At 55.1% G+C, this 26,199-nt stretch overlaps 1 protein-coding gene across 1 annotated transcript; it reads left to right on the forward strand.

The window, feature by feature from the left end:
• Positions 1-3,561: 3,561 nt before the first annotated feature.
• On the forward strand, positions 3,562-25,201 carry ITGB3 (integrin subunit beta 3). The gene is made up of 15 exons (XM_068996543.1): positions 3,562-3,828; positions 8,790-8,875; positions 13,022-13,214; positions 15,094-15,346; positions 16,055-16,217; positions 16,800-16,961; positions 17,115-17,210; positions 17,384-17,473; positions 17,849-17,983; positions 18,602-19,031; positions 21,191-21,413; positions 21,647-21,747; positions 21,870-21,989; positions 23,001-23,167; positions 23,943-25,201. The coding sequence occupies exons 1-15, from the start codon at positions 3,771-3,773 to the stop codon at positions 24,009-24,011; spliced, it is 2,346 nt and encodes a 781-aa protein (XP_068852644.1). The 5' UTR covers positions 3,562-3,770; the 3' UTR covers positions 24,012-25,201.
• Positions 25,202-26,199: the final 998 nt, after the last annotated feature.

The raw sequence follows: 26,199 nt of genomic DNA on the forward strand, positions 1-26,199 counted from the left end.
ACCCCCTTCCAGCCTCCCCCCAGGCCCGCCTTCCTCCTCCTCCACGTTCACCCTGCTGCCCACCCCTTCCCCACGCTGTGCACCCCTTCTCTGCCCTGCCACAGGTGCCTGCACCCACCCCTGTGCCACCCCCAGGTGGGGGCTGACCCCTAAGGCCCTGCAGAGCAGTACCTAACTCATCCCTCCCTCCAGCCCTCCCACCTGCTCCCAAAAGCATCCTGCATGGTCAGTGTTCATCCTGGGCTGCTGGCAGGTCCCTGTTCCCCCGAAGGCTCCTGTAAGCCTCAGGTCAGTGCTGCTGTCACCAATCTCCGCTTGCTGCTCTGTGCCACCCACTCCTCCGAGCAGCGTGGCCCAATCCAGCCAGTGCACCCCCAGCTCTGCTTGGTGATGCCTGTCCTGTGCCTCCAGAGAAAAGCTGGATCCAGCCCCTCACTGCATCCTGTTCCTCTGGCTGGGGGCTTCTTCCTCCTCCCCTCTCCTCCCCTTCCCACTTCAGAGGGGAGCTCTGTAGTGCTGTACCCTGATCTCTGCCCTGTCCCCAGCTCTGGGTCCCACAGCAGCATCACCACAGCATCCAGACCCAGAGCATCACAGGCCCCTCAGCCCCACCAAGGCAATCCCAGGGGAACTTTCACCATCGCTCCCCTCTCTGTGTCTGAATAAGCTCCCAAAGTGACAGCAGGAGTCAGGGTGCCCAGCAAGCATATCAGGCTTACTCCTGCTCATGGGACTGCCATGTCCCAGCTTCCTAGCTTTGCCTGTTGGCATTTGCCTGGAAATGGATGCAGTCTGCACCATCACCAGTTGCTGCCTGGATGGTCCAGAGCAGCAGATCCCCCCAAAGTACAGTGTGAGGACTTTGTCCTGGTTTATCCATGTACATACTGGCTTGTTTCTTTTGCCCAGCCCTCAAGGGGATTTTAATAAAACAAAAATGAGGATTGATGATTTGTAGCCAAAGGTAGGAGCGTGTGGCTGGCTGAGGGTGGAGGGCAGCTTGGTAGGGACAGTGTCAAGTGATCTTCCTTTTGGGCAGCTGGGACCTGTCCCCTTGCTCTGCTACTGTGACTTTAGGGGTGCGGAACTGTTCAGCTCAGGGTTTACTTGTTGCATTTTCCTCCTTGTTCTGCACTTGGCATTTCTCTCTGAGTTTCTGCCCACTTTGCTAGGGCAGTTGCAGCAGAAGTTGTGCAGGAAGGAGGGGAAAACCCTCATCCAACGAGCATCTGCTTGTGTTTAACCTGAGGGCCAGGAAAAATCCCACGGGAAATCAGAGCATCGCCAGTGCCCCAGCCCGGGTGGGAGATCCTCTCCCTTCATGCACCCAGACTGAAGGAGTTTCTGCTCCCTCTGGTGGCTCCAGCTCCAGCAGCTCTTCTCCCAGCACACCCCAGCATGGATTTGGACTGCACCCATCGCTCCTGGGCCACAGCCTGTGGTGATGGGGCAGCCAGGGTTCCCAAACACTCCCCTGCCAGCTCCTGCCTTCACCCCACCAGGGAACCCAAGATCTGGAGCATCCCACTGCCTGTTGCGCAGTGCCTGGAGGTAACATCATGGAATCTTGGAATGGTTTTAGTTGGAAGGGACCTCATGTCATTCTAAGCCCCTGTCATGGGCAAGAACACCTTCTGCTAGACCTGTCCAGACTGGCCTTGAACACTCCCAGGGATGGGACATTCACATCCCACCAATGTTTTCAGGACAAGCAGCACCTTCTTGCAGTTTGCAGAGAAGTTCCACCCAAACATGTTGGAGTTCATGCCATCTTTATCCTCAGGCAGGACCAGTCCAGGAAAGTGAAGGCAGGTCAAATACTTCATTTTGCTACTTTTTCCTTTTTCTTTAGAGTTTTTGCACCATGCTGGGAGTACCACAGCCCACACTGGGCAGGGGTTTCCAGGACACACGCAGCTGCATGTCCTTTGGGAGCAGCAGCACTTGCCAGTTTGGGGAGCCAGGAGCTGAGTGGGATGAGTCCCTGGCGAAGAGGGCCTGGGAGATGGGTGGCAGATTGGGTCTGGGGGTGTGCAGAGCCAAACAGGGTCCCATAGTCCTCTCTAGACAGTTAAGACTAATTTTCCTTTCCATGAAACGTTCAGACACAGCCATAGGATGACACAGCACAGCACATGGGGACAGGCAACTGTGTGGGCTGAAAGCCCCACATGATGGGAAAGGCCATGTAGGCAGCATGTCCAGGCAGGAAAATAAGGAATTTGGATGCCCTAAAACTGGCTGATGGGGTCTGCAGGGAGACATGGCTCTGGGATCTGAAACAGGGCAAGACTGGAGCTGCCCAAAAACAGGTTTGGGGTTTGTATTGATGTCTCAGCCAAGGTATGGCCCTTTTTGATACTGCATGAGGGTTGATGGGCTTCTCCTACTCCCCTTTGCCAAATCCTCATTAACAACCCCTGGGGAGGGAATTGGATCCCAGGCAGACAGTGATCCTCACTGAGGAGGACAGCAGCATCCCCAGGGTTGATGGGGCTATGTGGGGAAGCAAAGAGGCACCAAAACTTCCTTTAAAGCCAAGGAAAGTCCCCAGGTCCCAAGACAGAGTCCGTATCTCTATCTCATCCTCACAAAAACATCATCTTTTGTGGACAGCTGCCAGCTCTGGGACAAAAGCTGTTATCCCCATCTCCCAACCCCATGGGGCTGTGGCTCTTGTACAGCTCTGTGCACATAGTCTGTAGCCTCCATCACCTCCAGGATGTGGCTGCAGCTCTTGGCACCCACAAAACTTGTATTCCACAGCTTGGTATTTCTGTGGGTTGTCTTGTATTGTACTGAGTGCTGGGTTGTCTTGACCCAGGGTTGTGTCATTACTGTCCCCAACCCCTGTCACCCAGTGGGAGAGAGCATCCCAGGGAAATGGCTCCAGCCCTTCTCTCCCTTTTGCTCCTAAGGTGTATTCCAAGTGCCTCAGTTTCCACAGCTCTGACTAGGACCCTGATATTGCAGAGGGACGAGAGGTTTCTAAAACCCCTTCAAGAGACACCCACAGGCAGTTCCCATGTTTCAGTGGGCAAAATCCCTATGTAGATCCCAATCCTGAGGGATCAGTTCCTGAGGACACAGAGGGGCAAAAACAATACAAGTGAGAAGAAAATCAGGTCCAAATTATGTGACCCCAAGCTGAGCTTCCCTCCCTTTGAGATGTCCGGGTTTATACCCAAACTGCTGATTCCAACAGGTCCAGTTCCTAGCTGGGTCTCCCTCAGCCCCCCAGCTCTGTTTTAGCAGGGATATTCCCTCTCTGGTGAGGGAGCTGAGAACCCACACTTTCATGTTAGTGTGTATTTGCTCTATTTCTCCTTAAATCCTTGAACTCCAGCAGCTCAGACAGGGTTTAAAAACAGCTGCCTTTCAAGAGTTAATAAAAGGAAGGAGTGAGCCAGATTTTGTAAGGAATTAAAGCCAGGCGGAAGAGCCTATGGGAAAGAGCCTGTTACAAGCCCCGGGGCTGCAGGTCACCAGTGCTGAGGACTCTCTGCCAGGGTTTATTAGGTCCTTGTTTAAGCCAAGAGGGTGAAAACCTCCTAAGGAGCTGGCGGCAGAGCGGGCGGGGACACTCCGGAGTGCGGAGTGACGAGGCAGCAGAGTTTCCTCCGGCCGCCCCACTCGCCATGTGTGTCATTCACCCAGCCCCATGATTCATCTCCTCGGCCGCTAAAAATCTCCAGCTATCCCAGAGCCGCTGCCCATCACTCGTGCTGGGGCTGGTCCAGGCAGTCCCCCCAGCCTGGGGCTCAGAGAAGATGGGACAACTCTCCGCGACACTCGGGATCCTCCTGCTCTGCGCTACGGGCAGCCGGGGTAGGTTTACTCGGTCGCTTCTGTCACTGCTTAAAGCCATTTAGTGAAGATGTTGCCTGTTATTTCTACGAATCCCAGGACTTTCTGCATTCCCAGAGTCTGTGATTTCACGGGAAAATCACTCGGAGGGGGAGCTGGCAGCCTGAACTGCAGCTTGTTCCCATATACGAAGCACAGCTTAGGCCGGCTGGGCTTTGGCTGGGTCAGGGCCAGCAAGTTCTCAAGGATGTTACAGGGTCAAGACATACTTTGGTGGGTTATTCTTACTGGGTGTGGTGAGTTTATATTTCTACCTACTCTGTGTTTGGCTCTGGGTACTGGTTTGTAATGGAAGGGCTGGGGTGTGTCTTGGGCTCCATCCTTTGGAAAAAGGCTCCATCCTTTTCCTTTAGAAACAGAACATTCACTGGGAGAAATCACAGGTCAGGTAATCCCTCCCTGTGTCCATGCATTTGGGGGGGGGGGGGGGGGGCATTTATGTCAGCATTGCTGTCCTGTGTTATTTTTCTCATGTTATTTTGATGCTTTTCTTTAAGAAAACTGATTTCTGGCATCAGATGATCTTGGGACAAATGTAGCTTGTATTTTTGAAAAGTTTTCCAATATCAGAAGTACAGAAAAGCCTGGAAAAGCATTATCTCCTCCCCAGGTGTGTTCCTAGGGCTCAAAGTAAATCTTGAAACTGCACAATGGTGATTTATAAACTGATCACATTGTTTTCAAGGCCAGACTCAGGGGGTTTGGGGCAACATTGTTCTGTCTAAAGAATTCCAGACTTTGGTGAATTCCCAGGAACAGCCTGAGGCTCCGATCTGCTGCCGGATGGAGCTGTCATCAGTACAGGACATGGGATAACCCCTGCAAGAGTTTGAGTTCCTAGAGCTGCAGTTTGGGGCTGTGCAGGTGATATCTCTGGTGCCTGTGCTCAGTTTGGGACATCCCATTCCCAGGAAGATGCTGGCAGGAAGGGAGAGGCTCGAGAGAAGAAATGCCCCCAGAATGGTAGGGTGGGGATCAGCCAAGAAAGCCCAGATCCTTTTCACTGAGTCAAGCAGAAAGGCCAGAGAGGATGTGGTTTGTACCTTTATCAAGCTTCCTCAAATGTTTTTATCAGGTTTTCCCTGTGCTCATTCTTGCTTAAATTGGCAGAGAGGAAAACAAAGTGTGTGGGTGCTCCTGCACTACACAGAGGTTACTCTGAGTGCAGACTGGGACTGAGTAATTTTCTCCAGTCAGGACAGGGTGATGCTGAGCCACAGACGTCTGGGGCATTTCAAGTGCATCACTTCCCTAAATTCAATCCCAGGTTGGATGGGGCTTGGAGCACCCTGGGATAGTGGAAGATGTCCCTGCCCATGGCAGGGGGTGCACCAGGTGGGCTTTAATGTCACTTCCAACCCAATCCAGGCTGGGATTCCCTGCTTTCACCTCTCTCAGGGCCACAGCACTGCCCAGCCCCAGCTAGGTGGTTCCCATCATTCTGCACAGTTTGTCTCCCATTTCCCTGTATTTCAGGATTGCTTTTTTTCAAAAGCTGGAGTCTTTAGGATCATCTCATTGTGTGAGAGCAGCTGCCAACATAGTTTAAAAATGCAGGTTTTGTACTTGGGTTTATTAGTTTTTATGGCTGGGAAAATAAGCTCCAAAGATGAAAAAAAAAGTCACTTAAAAAATACAGAATTTGTTAGTATAGGCTGTACTGGGACTGTGTTAACCTGCTCACAGCCAGGCAGTGCCAGAGTCTGGGAAGGACTGCCCAGCACTCACAGGGCCAAAACCTGAGGGGATTCCAGCTGCAGCATCCTCCCTATCTTTCACATCCTCCACCTCCTCCACATCCTCCACTTTCCCCATCTGTGCTTTTGTTCCAACATCCTCGCAAGGTCCCTGCTCCCACAAAACCCTCCCAACGCTGCATCCCTGCATCCAGCCATGCAATCAGTGCTGGGAATGCCAAAAAAAGGGACATTTCCCCATGGTGGGGGGTGCAGTTGCCTGCTCACAGCAGGACCAGCCTGTTTGGATGGTCATAACTGCCCAGCCCCATAGAAATGCAGCCAAGAATGGCCCAGTACAGTGCTGGAGACTGGTTCCAGGGAAGGGAAAGGCCCTCCATCCCCAGAAACGCGTCTTTGTCGTGGAGTGATGGACACCACGAGGGCTACCAGGCTGTGTGAGTCTGGGGGCAGATACAGACCTCCAGGGACTCCCCAGGCAAAGCCACAAGCAATGGCACGGTGCCATGATGGGACATCAGACCCCAAAGCAGCCTTGGGAATGGTAGCATCCCTCCCACAGGGACTCGCCACCTGCAGCCCCACCTGAGCCTATGTGCAGCTCCCCAGCCATGACACTGCTCTGCCTGGGTCTGTGGCCTTCATTCCAAAATCCACCAGAAAACTGGATTTACATCCCCAGCGAAGAGGGGGGACACCAGATAAATGATCCCTGGGCTTTCAGGTGGCAGCAGAAGGAGAGGAAAGGAAACCACCAGGGTCCAGGGGCTGCACACAGGCAGGAGGTAATTTGTAGCAAACGGTGAGGAGCCGATGAACTCAGAGGGACAGTCCTGGGGCTCCTTAGGCCCAAGCTCAGATTTCATGGCATGAGGAGGCATCCAGCAGACGTGACCCTGGAATCCTCTACATGGAGTTTCAGTGGAACCTCGTGTCACTGAGACCAGCTTAACACTGCACAGGGGAAACCGAGGCAGGGAGTAGCTGAGGGACTGGGTCAAAACAGGGAAACCTGTTTGAGGCAGGATTTGGACTGGTGTGTCTCATGTCCCAGAGCCCTCGTGGAACCCTTGTCAGCTCTGCCCTTCCCCAGCAAGGTGGGTGCTGGGGCAGAGCCAGGTGACTAAACCAGCTAAAACCCACCATGAGGGGACAAACCCCACCCTGGCATTGAACAGGAGCCTGGACCAGGAGTGTTGCTGGTGGCACTCGGTGCTATAACTCTGCCTGAGCCGCCACAGCCGTGAGCCAGCAGCTGGACATGGCCACTACATGAGGGACGTGAGAGTAGAAAGCAGGGAAACCCCTGGCATGTGGCAGCTCTCCCGATCCCTGAGTGAGGGGCCACCATCCTGGTCCAGGTATCAAAGCACCACGGCTCCCCAGGGAGCTGCAGGCTTGGAAGCTGTTTCCATGTTCAGGCAGGCGGCCCTGGGTTTGGCAGCTCTGAGCATTTAATCCAGAGCACCTGCCAGGACTGTCCCTGTCCCTGAGGGCTGTCTGGGCAGTGCCTCCCTGCTTCCTGGAGGGCTGAGCTGGCTCCCAGCTGCACAGCACAGCACAGCACAGCACAAATCCATGGCACGTGCCACAGCTGTGGCCACTGGCATTTGGCAGGGCAGGAGGAATTTCACTCCCGCGGTCCGGCTGAAGGACACAGCAGGAGCCGGTGTGAGACGTGGGAGGGGTTGTTGGCAGAGCTGTTTCCAGAGAGCCCTTTGCTGCCCCTCTTCCCAGCCCTGTCCACCCAAGATCAGTATTGCTGCTGGCACATTGCTGAGGTGCAGGAAGCACAGGAGACCAACCTGTCACTCTTTTGGGCAATGTTACATTTAAAATCTGTCCCATCCTCACACGGAGCCAGGTATTTCAGGGTATGATGAGAGCTCTGGGTGTGGGTGCCACCCCAAAGCTGGTGCTAAGCTGGCTCAGCTTTTAGTTTCAGACAAGTGGGAACTGCAGGTGTCAGAGGTGCCATGGGGACACCCTGGGGCACATCCCCAAGCAGCCACTGGCCCTTGGGACACCCACAGCCTGTGACACCACCCTTGAATAGACAAACACACAGACACACACTCACACAGGTGTTAACACGTGTGCTCACTCACTTCCTGGCTACATGCCACCAGGCAGGAGTGCATAGTGCTGTGGCTGTGGTTCTGCTCAAAGGTCTGATGATGTTGTTTCACCATTTCCTCTTTCTCATTTGTGTTGCATTTCCTGTGGTTGTGGGACATGCTGGGACAGCTCTGGGCAGGGATGGGGGCACACAGGGCAGAGGGGAGGCCCTAGTGCCACCTGCTCCCTGCCGGCATCCCCCAGGCTCCCCGGGCTACAGTGTGTCCCAGCCACGTGGGCACTTGGCTGCAGTTTGCTCTGCCTGGGGAATCCTAAAACTGCTGAGATGCTTGTGCCCAGGAGGGAGGAAGAGCCAAGGGTGGCACCACAGCAGCCATGTCCCAACCACTTGTCACATTGGCCGTTGGCAGCAGGAACCGCAGGGCCACCCAGTCTGGTCTGTGCCCGAGGAGCTCCTCCTGCCCCTGGACCCCACAGGCATTTTTTGAACCTTTAATTCCTCCCACGGACTCACCGGCCTCTGACCTTCAGGACTGGTGCCAGAGTGTGTCTCCCAGAGTCCCCACGGCCACTGACAGAGCCCAGCCTTTGCCTGGGACACTGGTGCCAACCACCACCAACACATTTCTGGACTTGTGCCCTTTCCCTCCCCTCCTTTCCCCGGGTTTGAAGCCAAGCCAAGACCAGCCACTGAGTTTAGTGTCTGCACAAGGTGACACCAACCGCCCTGAGTCGGGATGGTGGGAAGAGGCAGCCGGTCCCCAGCAGGGCTGTGGGTACCACCCTGCACCCCTGGGAATTCACCCCTTCCCCTCCTGCTGCCCCAAAGTGTCTGCAGGGAGGCACAAGGGTAGATGCACCCTCTGCCAGCAGTGGGGGTTTCGCTCCAACGCCCATGTGATGCTGCAGGGGTGAGAGGACCCTTTGAGGAGCTGACAGGTAGGGAATGATGCTCAGCCTTGGGCAGGATGAAGCCCAGCCCATACCAGGCTGGGGAGAGCAAGGAGGCAACATCCAGGGTTTGCAGGTGGCAAAGGGGATAGAGAAGGGCCCTGGTGGGGCCCTGGCTGCTCAAGAAGCTGATGGCTGAGCACACATGTGAGTTTGGGTTCTGTGGGCTGTAATCGCTCTGTTTTGCTGTTTCAGGGGGCAACATCTGCACCACCCGTGGGGTGAACTCCTGCAAGCAGTGCCTGGCTGTCAGTCCCCTCTGCGCCTGGTGCTCTGCTGAGGTAAGAGCTGGGGGCCAAGCAGGGCTGAAGCACATCCCTGAGAAGGGCAGGGGATGTAAAGGAAGGGAAGAACCTTTGGGATGAGTCCAGGTCACAGCCACAAGCTCAGTCTCCATCTGTTCCCACCGTATCTAAACACATTCCTTGGTGGCACCTGGCTCAGACCTCAGCTCAAGGCACTTGGTCAGTGGGCACTGCTGCTGCCCTGCTCCAGAAATATGCCCCTTATCTGGGTGTGTTGGTGGGAGCTACATTAAGCTGGATGGGAAATGGTAGTGTTTCCACTAGGAATTCACTTTATCTTTCAAATAATGTACATTTAAAAACTTAGTTTACTTTTGGTTTGCCTTTTGGAAACCTGTTGTAAAGCTCTAGCTGAATGAGCCTAATTCCTGGAAGGGCTGAAAAGGGTAGGGGGCCTGGAAGGAGGAACTGAAAATACTCATTAGAAGTTAATGCCTGGGTTTAAAAGCCTTTTTTCATTAGAAATAAGGGGAGAAGAAGGCAAGGTGCCTGGTTTTGGTTACTGAGCTGAAGTGGATGTGAGTGCTGAGCTGTGGCTCTCAAATCACCCTGTTTGGGTAGGTGAGAGCCAAGCAGATCTGCCACGTTCCCCTCCAAAAATGCTGCCCTGGGGGTTAATCCATTGGGTAAGAAGAGGGAGTTTCCCAAGGGGATGAGAAAGGAGCCCCAGGGCAGAATCAGGGGAGGTGAGGCTGGGATGGGGAGAGGTGATAAAACCTTCTTCAAGGCTTTCCTTGCTTTCTCCTTCTCTATCCTTGAAATCCCACTTCTATCAGCTACAGCTGTGCCCACAGTGCCCACTGGGACTTCGAAATGACCTGGGAAAAGTGATCCAAGCTGGAAAACGCTGTTGGATCATGCCAGCATGGTCTGATGCTTTGGGATCAATGCATACCCGGAGGGGAGGCCTCTGGCTTGCTGTGCCTGTCAGATCTGACTCTTGGCTTGTGGTGTGAATAAAGACGTTTGTGCCAGTCTTATCTCCCGCAAGGAGTGGCTGAAACGTGCAGCTTGATAAGGGGCCTGGCTTCCCTCTCCATCCCCTCTCGGGGCGGGGGGATGGTGCTGGGCTGGGCTCCTTCTTCCCGGCCACCGATCCTGGGCTGCGCTGGTGGCTTGACACGGCAGTGGAAGCCGTGATGGGCTTTTTTTCCTCCAGATCAGCAAAGGTTTCCAAAAAAGGAAATCTTTCCAGTGCTGCTCTGAGCTGTGCTCCCGGGCAGACACGACAAGAGCGAGGGAGCCGTCCTGCTGCCAGAGGCGGCCCCCGGAGAGCCAGGCTGTGCGCTCTGCTCAGCAACTCTGCCTCCAACATCTGGACCACATTGTCTCAATTTAGCAAATGAGGTTTTTTTCTGTGGGTTTGTTTAATTTCCCTGGAGTGGGGGAGGTCTCTGATACTGCACCCCCCCACCCCCGTTTTTAAAGGGACAGTGCCCATATTTGTGCTCCTTCAGCTCCCACTACAGCCCTTTTCTGCTCATGCTGCCTTCCCAAGGAGCCTGGGGTGATGAGTTATTCCTGCTCCATCCTGGGTTGGGATTGGAGAAGGATTTCACTGTGGTTTCTTGTGATCACTGACCCCCCGGAGCACTGATGCAGAGGAGAGTTGAGTTGTATTTATTTTTCAGAAACCTTGACCACTCTTAGCAACAAACAGATGTTCTCATCTGCTTTTTTGGAAAAAGCCAGCCAAGCTGTAACACAGATATGTATCTCTAAATTCCCTTTGGAAATCATTGTGACAGATCTTCCAGGGTCTCACCCACCCAAAATGTCACCCACCCACTCTTGGAGGCCAGACTGGACCAGATTTGGATTTTAGAGAAGCTGATGGAAGGTTTTAGCTTAATTTGTGGAGGTATCTGTGCTCTGAGCACTCCCAGGAGCTCTCCTCCAGAAAAGCTGATGCTGCATGTGGTTGTCTCCGAGATGAAAACAGAGGTGCCCTGGGGAATATGCAAATTCCCTCGGGCTCCCACCCTGGGAGCTCAGGGATGGAACTGGCTCTGCCAGAGCCCTGCCTGACCCTGCCCTCACTAATCAGCTCTGGAGGCAGCAATTGGGATAAAATCATCAGGTTTCCCATTCTGAAGGGAGCATGAGCAGATGTCCACTCTGCAGTGGGACAGAGGGCAGGGAGAGCATCTCTGGGAAGGGCTGTGGGATGGCTGGGATAGAGAGGGGGCATACGTCTCCCCACACCTCCGTGTAGGGAGCTGATGCCATCAGGGCTGTGCTGACAGGGAATGGTTTTCTCATGCATGAAATCCCTGTGCTGTGAGTTTGTCACCAGCAAGCTTGGGCTGCCTCCGGGTCACTCCTAACTAGGGCTGTGCCCCAGGTGTTGAGTCTGCAAAGTGGCAGAGCCTGGGCTCAGAAACAGACTAGGGGCTGCCAGGGCCTTGTAGCCAAATGTCACACTTTTGTGGTAGTTTTCGTTGTTGGGGAGGCTCCTGTAAGTCTTGAGTCGGTCACTATATTTAGGGCTCCAGAGAAAGGGGAAGGATGCAGCCCTGGGGTTAAACAGCTCCTCCATGGAAATCTCACAGCAGGAGTGATGCTGCTAATCCCATAAGGTGCCATCAGGCCTCTGAGGTCCTGGGAGCTCCCTAGGATCTCCAGGTGTCACCAAGCACCATGGTTAAAACCCACCTGCCCAGCTTGCTTTTCACCCACATATTTTTCCAGTGATTTCCCTGACTGGGACAGGAATATACGTGATGATTGATGGGATCTGGAGTGAACCAGTCACCCCTTCCCACAGCGGGGAGCCCCGTGGAGTGAGCTTGTGGGTGGTGGGTGTGAGGGAGCTAATTTGGAGGGATGACTCGTCGTCCTCTCTGTCAGAACACTGTCCAGGCAGGGGCAGGGCCTGCTGATGTATTTTTTGGCTATTGCTTGGCCACTGTTTCCAGAGGGCCAGCCAGGGCCTCCTGACACCACTTGTGTTTTTCTACTCATTTGCATAAAACATACAAATTCATCCCTGGGTTCAACCAGCCTGAACCCAGGGCAGTTGATATCCTGCATGGGAACCTCTCCAGTGCTGGAAGGCTCAGCATTGGATTCCAGCATCCCAGGAGCAGGGAGGACACTGGACCAGCCCCACCAGGACTTGTGCCACCTCCCTTTGCTGCAGGAAGAGGCTGTGCTGGTCCTCTGCTGGAGGACTCCAATGTAGAAAGATTTGGGCTGGGGGAGGGAGATGCAGAATCCTTTTGGAGGGGAGGGTGGGTGCTGCCTGAGCAGGAACATGTGGCAGCAGATTGCAGCAGTGTTGGGCTGGGAGAGAAATTCTTCCCATATTTGTCTTCATAAGCAACCAAAGGAATATGAACCCTCCTGAATGTTCTGTGATAAGAATGAGGAGCCAGGAGCTTTCTAGGAAAGGAGGCACAGGACTGGAGCTCACCATGACTCTACACTTTGTGCTTCCTGCCCCAGACAGGCTCTTCAAGGCTTCTCCCACAGCCCCACTGCCTTTGCACTCTTTCACTCCTTTTTTGGTGCTCCTTTCCCTGGTCAGCTCCATCCGTTAGGAAGCTGGAGAGCTGGAGATAGGTCTGATCCACTTCCTGACAGGAACTGAGCACTGCTCTGTGCAGTGAGCTCACCCACAGTGCACATGCTCCTTGCTCACGGTGGGATTTCTAAGGGCCTGTGTTGGGAAAATGGGAGGGAAAGGTGATTTGTCTTTTGTCAAAGTAATAAATAATTTTAAAAGTCCCACACTGCCTCTACCCAGCTTGCCATGTTCACATCCTGCCGCACCCTCCTCTAGCCATCCTAGAGAGACAGGATTTCCTTTTAGTTCTGCCAAAACCCAAACCTAAGGCTCCAGCTGCCAGGAGTCAGGAGGAGGTTTGCAGGGATGTGTTATCCATTGTTCCTTGGCAAGGGCTGATGGGGTCCTGGTCTGAACCCCAGCAGGACTTGCTGATCCCGAATCCGCTCTGTCTGCTGCCTTCCTCAGGCAGAGACCATGTGCCCCAAGAAGCCTCTGATCCTGGTCCAGAGTTAGGTGTGACAAAGCAGGAGCTCTCCAGGGAAAAGGGAGGGGCCTTTCTCCTTCTTCCAGCATAGTCCTGGGAGGCTCCTGACCACGTCCCTCCCCTGCAGGTCTGGGTGCAGTCGACCCCTCGCTGTGACCTCCGTGCCAACCTCCTGCACAGCGGCTGTGGGCAGGACCACATCGAGTCCCCCAGAAGCAGCGTCACCATCCTGGAGGACCGGCCCCTCAGCAACAAGGGCTCGGGGGGATCCACCACCACCCAGATGAGCCCCCAGAGAATACAGCTGAACCTGCGGCCAGGTAGGAGCCCCCAGACTGCTGCAGGAAGGGGAGGATGCAGTGGGAATAACCCAAAGGGCTCAGGCACTGAGTGAGCCGTCACTCTGCCTTGCTGGCCGAGGTGGTCTCGTGTCCTTTGGGGGCAAGGCCAGGCTGGCGGCTGCACAGAATCCTCCAGAACATCTGTGGTGGGAAGCTGAGCTAGGTATTTGAGGGGCAGGACGGGATGGGACTTCAACAACACGTGGGTTATTTATAAAGCCATTCACACCTGAGGTACTGCTGCTGTGCTCAGAATGCCTGGGTGGAAGTCAGCTCATATCTAACAAGCTGCGGAGCAGCTGGCAGGGTTGGGCTGCCCCCAGATCCCTGTAATTTCCCAGGCTCTGCTCAGCCAGGCAGGCTGGAGCCAATTAACTGCTCTGGTCCTTTGCCAGCATCCAGGAGTTTCACGGATGCCAGGCAGGAGGCAAAACTATCGGGCACACAGCCTCTGTGCACATGGCTGGGCATGGCCAGGAGGAGTCCTGCCCCGTTGGAAGGACAGCAGGCAGAGGTGTCCTCACGCAATGGGGACATGGAGCCACTAAGTGGCCCTTAGGTTCTCTTCAGGTCTAAAAGTAGTTATCAGAAGGCAGGTGAGTGTTCTGCTCTGAGTGCTGTAAATCCCTGTTCTTTGGAATAAAGAGGAGAGATGCCCAGCTTGATACCATCTCTGCCGAACCAAGAAGGTTTGGCATAAGCCATCTGCCTTGACTCAGGAACCAAGACCAAATCACAAAGGATATAAGCAGGACAGGTCACAGCTCATGTCCCACAAGCTCAGAATCCTCATGGTTTCAGCTCAATGAGAACAAACAGCTGTTCTCTGAGCACAAAGATGGGACCCCTGGCTCCATGGTGGGGTCCCAGCACAGCTGGAGAGGGGATGGAGCTTTTTGGGCTGTCATAAATTTTAAAACATTCTTCATCCTGAAATAACGTGGCATGCAGATTTAGAGGGAAATGTGAAAACAATAATAATTTAAGCTCAGTTAAGGCTTTTTTTCTCAACGTTTGAGGTGTTCTGACAAGGCTGCAGCTGTGCCCTGGCTTATGTTTCAAAGAAACCATTTCAAAGATCAGAAAAAAGGACCTGTGTCTCTTAAAAAGGTGGAAAGAAAAGGTCAACTCAAAGTGTTTTCAGCACTTTTTTTTTAAGTGCAAAAGTCATCCAAACTGGGCTGTTTCCCAGAAGGCTCTTTCTAAGGAGGTTTTTGTTTCAATGGAAAATGTTTCACCAAAATTTTCTCAGAAGGGGCTGGGAGAGCCAAGAAGAGAGGAAAGTAATGGGGATGGGGGAGGGCACAGAAAATGGTCAGAGTCCTTGGAAGCTCGGAGAAGTCCAAAGCAGCCTTGCAGCCCGCCTGGTGATCCCTGTAAGACCTGCTTGAGGGCTGAGAGTTTCCCTCACTCCATCCAGCTGTTCCTGTAGGAGGATATCTTGGGAGGTCAGCCCTGGAAAAGGAAGCTCTGCTCATGTCCTGGCACTGAGAGGTTAGGAGAACAGGAGCCATAATCCCCACCTGCCAGAGAATTCAAGAATGGTTTTTGGGTTGGAAGGGACCTTGAAGATGATAAAGTTCCACCCCCTGCCATGGGCAGGGACACTTTCCACTTCCCAGGTTGCTCCAAGTTCAATCCAACCTGGCCTTGGACACTTCCAAGGGGTGCACAGCACATCTCCTGTGCAAGCACCTGACTAAGGGCTTTGCCCCTTTGTCTAAGGGTGATGTTCTCCTCCTAGAAGCTTTAACCATCCCTTTGGGCTGATGCTGACCTCTTCTTCCTAACCCTGTGGTGAGGCCCCCTTCCCCTTCCAGGAGAGGAGCTCTCACTCTACTGCCCTGTCACTTTGCAGATGACTCACAGGTCTTTCATGTCCAAGTGCGTCAAGTGGAAGATTATCCTGTGGACATCTACTACCTGATGGACCTGTCCAACTCAATGAAAGACGACCTGAGGAACATCCAGAACCTGGGCACAAAGCTGGCCAGTGAGATGCGTAAGCTCACCAGCAACCTACGCATCGGCTTCGGGGCCTTTGTGGACAAACCCATTTCCCCCTACATGTACATATCTCCTCCAGAAGCCGTCAAGAACCCTTGCTATGAGTAAGTCCAGGTTGAGGGAGTCCTGTAAGGGCTAGAAGTTGATGGGACACCACCGGAATGTGGCTAGAAATCCACATCAGTTGGTGAAGACCTGCAGCCCATAGAAAGGACCTGTGTTTGAGAGCTTCTTGAAAGGTTGTCTCCCATGGGAAGGACAACAGGCTGGAGAAGGGAAAGTGTGAGGAGGAAGGAATGACAGAGCTGTTGGAACTGAATTCATCCCCCATTCCCTGTTCCCCTGTGCTCCTAGGAGGGGGGTAGGCAGAGAATTCAGGAGTGAAGTTGAGCCTGGGAAGAAAGGAGGGAAGTGGAGAAAGTGGGTGCATGATTCTGGACAGGATTTAAACCTTGCTGCAATCTGTGTTCTGCTGGCACAGGGAAGAGGAGCAGATCTAAACCAGAAATATCGTTATCACTGAAAGCTCTTGAGGGAAAAATTTTGCATCATTTTTTCAAAAGAAATATTGAGGCTGGAAGAAAATTACTCCTAAAAATCCCAGCAGGACTGAGGCTGGGAGCTGACCTGAGCCCAGCATCCCTAGAACATGAATTGTATTTAAAAGGTCCTTCACCAGCCTCAGGCTCTTGGGGGGATTGGGTCCCTCCAGCACATCCTGGGCAGACCATGGGATATGGGATGGCTGTAGGGCAGGGATGGGAGCTGGAAGAGCCAGAGAGCCCTGTGTCCTGAGTGCTGTCCTCCTGCAGGATTGGGGAAACCTGCCTGCCCATGTTTGGGTACAAACATGTCCTGTCGCTCACGGATGAGGTGACTCGCTTCAACGAGGAGGTGCGGAAGCAGAATGTCTCCCGGAACCGCGACGCACCTGAGGGTGGCTTCGATGCCATCATCCAGGCCACCGTGTGTGATGTAAGGGGCAGGAAGGCCTGGCTGGGGTCAGGACAGGGTCATCAGGCTGGGCCAGGTGGGTTGGCAGGGACCAACCAACCCCTCCAGGACATGATCACAAGCCTTGTTGAGCTGTTGTGTAACTAATTTCTGGAGAGGGTGAACATTCAAGTGAAACATTTCTAGCCCAATAGCCAAGAGGAAGAGCAGGACTCTCATGGGATCATGGTAGGGGAGAAGAGTGGAGCAGGTGCTTGGGGACAATCCCATGTCAGCCCTGCAGTGACCAGTCCAGAAGGGACAACACTGTCCTGTGCCTGCACCTTGTTTTTGCTGGAGGTGTTGCATCCCTGAGTCATTAGCCCCTTGATTAACACTAACCAATTAAAACTCATCTTCCACCTACAAACAGCCTATGCCCACCTTCCAGAGCCCACTCCCACAGCACTTCCCTGGGAGAGCAATTGTCTTGGTTCCCTGTGCAGAGGTTGGTCTCTAAGGCCAAGCCGTGACCCCCGGCACAAAGGCAGCAGTAGGGTGCTGGCACACAGGGCTGCCCTCAGCCTGTGCTGACACATGACTGGGAGCTGCCTTTCACTGCAGGAAAAAATTGGCTGGAGGAACGATGCTTCCCACCTGCTCGTCTTCACCACAGACGCCAAGACCCACATCGCGCTGGACGGGCGGCTGGCTGGCATCGTGCAGCCCAATGACGCCCAGTGCCACATCGACAAGGATAATTTCTACTCTGCCACCACCACGCTGGTAAAGCCTGACCCAGGCATGGGGCTGTGGGGCTCAGAGCTCCTGTTGGGCTCCCATGGGATGGGACAGGTGTTCCAGCCATGGTTGGAAAGCACAATGGGGACCAAGGTGGGGGGGTACGTGTTCCTAGGCTATACCTCTCCTCTTCCCCAGGACTATCCCTCTCTGGGCCTGATGACTGAGAAACTCTCACAGAAGAACATCAACTTGATCTTTGCTGTGACGGATACAGTTGTTGGCCTCTACCAGGTACCAGCTGCTGTGCAGAGCCACCTTCCTCAGAGGCTGGTGGGCCATGAGTGGCTGGACATGGCTTGTTGGACTCCTGTCCTATCAAAGCTCCCGTGTGCCTGGACGGGGTTTGGCCCAGCCATGGCACATTTACCCACCACAAACAGACCCTGTTTATGATATTCTTCCAGAACTACAGTGAGCTGATCCCAGGCACAACCGTGGGCACCTTGTCCAGAGACTCCAGCAATGTCCTGCAGCTCATAGTGGACTCCTATGGGGTGAGTGTGCAGTGTAATGGCCCCACAACAGCTCTCTCCCTCCCAAAACAGCCACTGCTTCCCACTGCCAACAATCCCCACAGATTTGTCAGCTCCCCCCGCCCTGAGCATCCTCCCTGGACCAGCTGTGAGCATCTGCCTCCACCCATGTGTGCAGGCACCCCGGGGGTGTTCACCGCCTCTCTCTGACCATCTTGAAGACTTTTCCCTGTAGAGAATGACACAGCTGAGTCTTGAGAAAGACTCGGGGCACTTGGCTCCTTTCCCATGTGCGTGGGAGCATCACTGTGGTGCTGGGGGCAGGGGAGGACCCTCCCAGGGCTGAGCCCTGCCCAGCCTGTGCTGTGTCTTCATCACTCCTCTCTCCTCCCCTAGAAAATCCGCTCCAAAGTGGAGCTGGAGGTGCGTGACCTCCCTGAAGAGCTGTCCCTGGCCTTCAATGCCACCTGCCTCAACAACGAGGTCATCCCTGGGCTCAAGTCTTGCGTGGGGCTCAAGATCGGGGACACGGTGAGGATCCTGCTCAGGGGCTTGGCTTTTCTCCCCTCTACGTAGCAGCACTGCCAGGTCATCTGTTGCTCTGCACATCTGCTTGTCCCATGACCTCCCAGGTGACACAGACCCTGGAATCTCAGCACGAGAGAGAGGTCCAGCAGGGTGGGTGCAAGGAGGAAAATGCTTTTTTGAATCTGCTGCATGCAAACTCTGCGATCTCTCTAGCTCAGCCTGGGCTGCTGCCCACAGGGCATGGGAACCTGGAATCATTTGGGTTGGAAAAGCCCTCTAAGACCATCAAGTCCAACTACTAACTGATCTCTGACAGGTCCACCACTAAACCATGTCCCTAAGCACCATATCTACAGGTTTTTTGAATACTTCCAGGGACGGTGGTTCCACTTCTTCCCTGGGCAGCCTGTGCCAGTGGCTGACAAACCTTTCAGTGAAGAAATTTTTCCTAATATTGAATCTAAAATTTACCTGGTTGCTATGGCAGGCACATTCTCTGGCCCACATTGTGCTGGGACAGCTTTGATAAGCTTTGATGAGCCCAAAGAGACCTGAGCTCCTTAAGCTGGGGCATGGACTGGAGCAGGTACTGACATCCAGACACACACCTTTGCCCTCTAGGTGAGCTTCAGCATTGAGGCCAAAGTGCGGGGCTGCCCCCAGGAGCAGCAGAAATCCTTCACCATCAAACCCGTGGGCTTCAAGGACAGCCTGATGGTGCTGGTGAACTTCGACTGCGAGTGCTCCTGTGAAAGCCACGCCGAGGCCAACAGCCCGTCCTGCAGCCGCGGCAACGGCACACTGGAGTGCGGCGTGTGCCGCTGTAACCCCGGGCGCCTGGGCTCGCACTGCGAGTGCTCGGAGGAGGAGTACAACCCCTCCCAGCAGGACAACTGCACCCCCCGGCCGGGCCAGCCCCTGTGCAGCCAGCGTGGCGAGTGCATCTGCGGGCAGTGTGTGTGCCACAGCAGCGACTTCGGGAAGGTGACGGGCAAGTACTGCGAGTGCGACGACTTCTCCTGCGTTCGCTTCAAGGGCCAGATGTGCTCGGGTGAGTGCTGGACTTGGCAGGGAGGCAGCTTGGGGCTGTTTAGGCTGCCTGAGATCATGGGTAAGGGAGACACCAGTCATTTTGGGGCTTTTCCCGTGTGTTGTCCCCACCTCTGGCTTGTTCAGCCATGGATCTCCACGGACCAGCCCAGGTCTGAAGTGATACCAGGGGAATTACTCCCTTTTTGGGCGCTGGTATCACCTCCTGTGCCTGAGAGCTGGGAGTAGGGATAAGCTAGAAGGTTAAAAAGAAGGCCTGGTAGGGCTGTGGGGACCAAACGAAGCAGCTCTGGGGTGCACAGGCCAGGGACCTCGCTCGAACCGCAGCTCAAATACATCAGAATACTGCTCTGCAGTACTCCCCAGGGTGGAGGGGGAGGGGTAGGGAGAGGTGGGTTTTATCCTCCACCTAGTTCTGGAAGACTTCCTGTTGGCAAAAGTGTTGGGGAAGTAAATCCTCCCTCCTTGCTGGCCTTACAGCATCTCCCCTCCTGAATATTCATCTCTTCCACATGCTCCCAGACGCCCCCTCTCCAGTCCAGCTGCTCTCAATACTGGGAAGAGAGGACCAGGTCCTTGGGTTCTCCGGTTTTCCTCCAGGGAAGGAGCCCTCTTGCAGAACCCCCATCCCAACAGCAGTTCCAAATGTCCTCATATGCCAGGGCCTCTTACCCACCAGGAACCTTAATTTAAGGTTCCTTCCACCCAGATCTCCAGTAAACACTGAAGGTCTGAGTGAATCGCAGTGCTCTGCCCATCTCCTGTAGTTAAGGGAAGTGAGAGAGGTGACATGAAACTGTGGCACATCCTCTCCAGGATCAGAGCACCCCAAAACTGATTCAAGGGGGGAATGGGAGAGGAGTAGCCACTCCCTTTCCTAGCCCCAGCCTCCCTCTGTAAGCCCAGGATAGGTAGCTGCTAACAGAGTGCCAAAAAAGCCACCACTTTCCTGCTGAGATCCCAAAAAATCCCCAGGAAAACATCCGTGGCCAAAGTTGATTCCACTCCACTGGAGCCCAGCCTGAGTGAGCTGAAACCTGGGGCCAGGTGATTCTCTATTCTTGCTCCCTGGTGTCCCCAAATAGAGATTTTGGGGCCCCACCTCCCCCTCAGGCCAACTTCATGGCTCACACTGCCTCTGTGCTGCTCAGACTGATCCTTTGTCTTAACAGCCTACTGATAATGGAGGTGGAAACGCTGGGTTTCCCCCCACCCTGAGTAGTCAGTGTCCTCAAGGAGCCTTTGTCTGTTTGAACAAGGGCTGCAGGTCCCCAGGATGGGTGAAGGGCAATGATGAAGAGCTGCCCCCAGCCAGGGTGGGCTGTTAATTAACCTGAACTTCTGACCCCCATGGCATCGATCCCATCCCACTGAGCCTCCCCAGCCTATCCATCTGTTTCCATGCCTTGTCACCCAGCCTGGCACTATTTTCCTGTGACTCAGCCCTAGTTCCTCATTAATGGGGTTACACATTTATTTCACATGCTGGTGCCTCCAAGGCCATGGCTGGGACGGTGCCCAGCCGATCCCCTGCCGGGAGCAGCATTCCCAACATGTTCCGCTGTGCTCAGGGCTTAGGACGGGTCAGTGCGTGCAGCTCCGCAGTGTTTCCACCACTTACTGTGTCTCGTCTTTGAGCTGGAATCAAACCACAATCCAAATAGCTCCAGGCTTTGGCAGGATTTGAGCATGCCTGTCTGTCTGTCTGATTAAACCAGTCTCGGTGAGCATGCATTGGGCTTTTCCCAGCAGTCAGCTTTTCCCGCCTGGTCCAGGGCTGAGAAAGGAGTGAGACTTGGGGGCTTTGACCAGATGTCCTGACTTAATCTGAAATTCAAAGACACAGCCAGAACTTGACTTTCTCAGAGACAGGTCTGATGGAGCATCTCCCATTGCTGCTGCTGGAGCTGGGGCAGCTCATCCTGAAATGTGGGAGTTTGTTCTTGCTTGAGTGGGATAAGAGGAGTGTTGGGGACATGGTGAAGGTGTGAGCTGCTCTGTGTCCCGCCCCAAGGACAGTGCAAAGGAGTTGTCCTGGGTGGCTGGTCTGCCTTGCCGTGCCCACAGAGGGTGAACTGCCACTCTGCGTCATGGGCATCCATGTGGGGAATTGCTGACGGGATCTGTGGAGACACTTAGATGCCTTCTGGTTGTCCCCAGGCCACGGGCAGTGCAGCTGTGGGGACTGTCTGTGCGACTCAGACTGGACAGGCGACTACTGCAACTGCACCACACGCACTGACACCTGCATGTCCAGCAATGGGCTGGTGTGCAGTGGCCACGGCTCATGCGTGTGCGGCCGCTGCGAGTGCACCCAGCCCGGCTCCTACGGAGACACCTGTGAGAAGTGCCCCACCTGCCCGGACGCCTGCACCATCAAAAAGTGAGAGAGAGCAGAGGGCTGGGACAGGTCATATACCACACTGGGGGCTGGCAGAGAGCTTGGAAGGGTCATATCCCATCGTGGAGCTGGCAGCACTGGTGGCAGGAGCTCTCACTATCTGCAGCCTGGTAGGGTTGGGACTCTGGTGATTTCCACAACCTGAGACTGAAAGGTGTGACAGTTCCCCGAGGAGAGCATGGAGAAGCTCATGGTACCTCCCCCCTCTTCCACAGGGATTGCGTGGAGTGCAAGAAGTTTGAGCGGGGAAAGCTAGTGGAGCAGCAGTCCTGCAGCCGCGTGTGCCGTGATGAGATTGAGACGGTGCAGGAGCTGAGTAAGAGGAGACCCAACCCCTGCCCTAACACGTGGAAATCCAGGGGGTTGTGTATGCCACATGCTTTCCCTCTGTGTGTGCACCCCTCGGCATGGGGGGCTCTGAGCCTCTCACTCTGGCAGGTGACAGGGGCAAGGATGCCGTGAACTGCACCTATAAGGACGAGAATGACTGTGTGATGAGGTTCCAGTACTACGAGGACTCCAGTGGCAAGTCCATTCTCTACATCATCGAGGAGCCTGGTAAGAGCCAGCTGCCACACTCAGGCTGGGGGCTGCAGAATGCGCTGTGCTGGATTTCTGTGCGGAACAGGGGAATTTTGAGTGCTCTTTGTACCTCCCACTCCAGCCAGGCTCACAGGGCACCACGGCTGGGGACTGAGAGGGATTAAAGAACTTCTTTGTTCCCTGCTCAGTGCCACCACAGCTGTGATTTCCTGCCTCTCAAGTATCACGTTTCCAAAGTTATTTCACCCCTCACTGAGGCCAAGGATGGGGGTTCAACCTTCCCACTGCCCTGATCCTGCGTCTGACTTTGTGGGGGTGATTTTTCTTGGGAAGCAAATAGGAGGAGGCTCCCATCAGCAGCCCTGGGTTCTCCATTGACCTCAGCTGAGCCTGGGGCTGTGTGGCTGCAGATCCCTTGGAAGCAGGGCCATGAAGGCAGCTCTCACCAGCTCTCACTGCAGCTGTCTGCCATGGGCAGGGTACAGCCCACACTCCCCAGCCCCACAGCCAGAGCGGAGAGGAGAGGCAGGCAAGGGCTGCGGTGGCCACACAGCCCTGGGCAGTGTGCAGGGGGAGCAGGAGCTGCGGAGGCTCATAGCAGATCTTGCTGCCCCCGTTTGCCAACTCGGTGTTGACACATGGCCAGAGGGCGAGGCCAGGGTGGGGTGTCAAGCGGGCTGGTGGTTTGGGGCGAACTTCCACCAGCACAAGGATTTGGTCTCCGCTGTCATCCCCCACTGTGGGTGGGACCTGTGATGCCCCTGATCTGGCTCCAGGCTTGGGTGCAGACCCCCACCCTACAGACACATGCTCAAGTATTTTGGCACAGGTGCCCCATGGATGGGATCCTCCTTCAAAGAGCCTGCTGTGCTCAGGGTGGAGGCTCCTGCTTGCTGGCAGAGGAGGATGATGCCCTCCTGAGACCAAAGGAGCTCCATGTACCCATGGCCAGGTAGCCCCAGAGCTGCTGTTAGTTGCCCTGGGGGTGCTGATCCCCCCTCAGCCCTGCCCTCCTCTCTGCTCCAGACTGTCCAAAGGGGCCAGACGTCCTGGTGGTCCTGCTCTCAGTGACAGGTGCCATCCTGCTCATCGGCCTCGCTGCCCTGCTCATCTGGAAGCTCCTCATCACCATCCACGACCGCCGTGAATTCGCCCGTTTTGAGGAGGAGAAGGCCAGGGCCAAGTGGGACACGGTGAGGGGCAGTGGGTTGGGTATGCTGGGCAGGAGCCCCAAAACTCCACAGCCCCTGGCTTGAGGGATCCAGGTCCCAGTGTTCCCAGCATGAGAGCCCAGCTGCTGTCTGTGCTCCCATGACATGGTCCTTAAGGACCAGCTTGTCCCATTCCTCTCTAAAGTCTGAGACAGAGTCCCAGGCAGGACTCAAGGTGACACTGCCAGCCAGGACACCCCTTCCTGGAGCCTGCTGTGGTCCCAGGGGCTGTGCACAGGTGATAAGAGATGTCCTAGATGATTTTCCCACCTCCAGCATATCCCAAGCACTTGTCAGCAGCATGACCCTCTTACTCACTGCTCACATCAGTGTTTCCATCCCATGAGTGAGGCAGAAGGTCCCTCCTGCCACAGGGTGCTGGAAAGCACTGAAGAGCCCCGAGCACGAGGGAGGGGGCTGGGACAGCACTGGTACCTCTCCCCCACCTCTCCTCCATCTCCCAACCCCCTACAAAGTGAAGGGATGGTGTGGGATGGGATGGGGAGCTCTTCTAAGAGGTCTCTCTCCTCCTGAGTTCCTGCTGCTTCTCCTTTCCTCCACAGCAGCTTTTCCCTATTCTCCCCCATGAAACCTTATGGGGAGCCATTAAACTGCTCATCCAAAGCCTTGGGTGGAGACAGGGATCCACCACTCCATGCTGAGACAGTGCCTCAGTTACCCTGGATGTTAAGTAGAACAAATGCTGATGCCAAGCACAAAGTGATGATGCTCTTTTTCACCCTCCTTCTTCCTCCAGACCCACAACCCGTTATATAAAGAGGCCACATCTACCTTCACCAACATCACATACCGTGGGAACATGTAAGGATGCCACATCCAGCACTGGCCGTGGGATCAGCTGAGGATCCATGGGATCTCCTGGAACCCAGTTTACAGAAGAGCTTGTTTGTGTCCGCCTGTGTGAATGACTGCATGTAATTTAACAAGTCCCTGACTGCCTCCAACCCCTGTTGTCTGTCACCCCACTGTAACTGCAGGGACGTGCTTTCCATGGCAAACCTCGGTCCTTACCTCAGCGGGTCGCTCGCAGAGCCAGCGGCCCCCCATGCACTGAACACAGAGAAATGGGATGATCTCTGTCAGTCTGCGAACTCTTCGGTGCTCATCAGGCCAAGGGCATTTCAGTAGCAGCTGCTTGAACCACATGCTGAGCTGTGCTCTCCTCCACAGCTTGTGCTGGTGAAGCTCTGCCCACTTGGAGTCTCCTTCTGCACTGGCCTCAGTCCCTCTGGGCACAGGGACCTTCTCCTTGGGGACAGGGCAGCTGCCAGCAGGCAGGAGCCATCACTGGCTTTGGGGGTTCAGGACACTGCTCGAGCAGCCCAGCAGCTCCTTTCTTCTTGCAGCCATGTCACTGGTGATGCTGTGACCCGGGGTGGTAAAAAGCTGTGCCCCACATGATGTCCCAGCTGCAGCCTGGCTCAGCCCCTGGCATGGTGCTGAGCTCCTCCTGTCCGCCTCCACTGTCCTCATGCCACAGCACACATGGTTGTGCAAGCAGCTGCTTCGGGAGGGTCATGACACCCGATACCCCTTGAGCCTGGCCACCCCTCTCCCCTTCCTCTGTTTTTTGGACTGTGTAACTGCACCACCTCTGGACTTCTGTGTAGCTTGGGGTTCCTGAAGAGCAGGCAGGGCTCAGGCCATGTCCTGCTGCCTGGGCTGTGTGTCACCCGTGGAGGAAAACAAAGAGCTGTCCTAGCGGCAGTACTGGGCTGTAACAGTGCTGCTGCTTGGTCCCTGCCCTGCCAGAGCTCAACGGCTCAATTCCCCTCAGTTGCCCCAAAAAGCAACAGTGACTTTGTTCCCGGCGTGGGGTTGGCCCCAACGGCCCCAGCAGCTGTTGACTGAGCTGGTGGTGGCCCTTTGTCCCTGTTCGCTGGCTGGCCTGTCCCCGCAGAGTGGGAGCAGGGGCAGGGGTTGGTGCTGGGTGGGATCTGGGGCTGAGCCCCGGAGGGGGGCCAGGGATGGATGGGTAGCACCAGAGTGTCAGTGATTCACATCACAAAAATAAAAATAGTAATAATTAAAGAAACCTCAAGACTACTAACAGTGTGAGTGTCCACAGCCTGTGCCCAGGCTTCTGCCCTGAGGGCAGCCCCTGACACCCCAGCACAACTAGGGAAGCTGGTTTGAGATGAGATGGGTTGAGGGATGGCAGAACCAGGGCAAGCAGGGCTGTGGGCTCCCCATGGGGGTCTCTGCTCTGCTTCTGGTTCCCTCCTCAGGGTCAATAACAAGTTGGGGGGGCACAGGGTGGGCCAAAGCCCACTGCAGACTATGGTACTGGCAGCATCTCACTCCTTTGCAAGTGGACTGAACCCCAGCACCCCACATCCTGTTTTCTTGGGTCTCTGACACCCCCTACACATCCCGGGGTACCAGGTGCCCCCAGCCCACACTGTATTCGGGCACCTGGGGCAGTGCTCAGTGTCCCCAGCTGTGCTAGGCAGGGCTCAGTGGGTGCTTCCAGCACCCAGGCAGGATCTGGGCTTGGGCTGAGGTGGGCCCAGCTGGGTTTGGTCCCAGAGGAGCATTTTGTCTGCTGGTGAGCTGCGGGAGAGGGAAAGGGAAAGGCAAAGGCAGAGCCTGGCTGCAACATGAAGCAGGATGAGCCCCCCAGGCTGCCTGGGGCTGCTTCTACTGGAGAAACCCCAACGATTCCACATACACCTTTTAGGCATGAGACTTCCATTTCCCAGGGAGCTGTGGGATGAGACAAGACCCCACTTTATCCCAGTTCACTGCCCCTTGTGCCAGGGGACACGGCTATTTGCAGGATCAAGCCCATGACCACAAGGAGCAGCTGTTGGGAGTCTGGAGTAGTTTCTTCTCCCCAAAATCAAGGCAGTGTCGCTGTGCCGGCCGGAGTAGAGGAGAGTGAGCAGCCGGAGGTCCCTCCTGGGGCAGGGCGTGGACTTCGTGGTTGCTCTCAGCTCCCTGGGAGAAGCCATTTGGGAACGGTAGTAGCTCCAACCCTGCGGAACGTGCCA

This window comes from Aphelocoma coerulescens, chromosome 27, assembly GCF_041296385.1.
Source record: "Aphelocoma coerulescens isolate FSJ_1873_10779 chromosome 27, UR_Acoe_1.0, whole genome shotgun sequence".
Taxonomy (NCBI): Eukaryota; Metazoa; Chordata; class Aves; order Passeriformes; family Corvidae; genus Aphelocoma; species Aphelocoma coerulescens.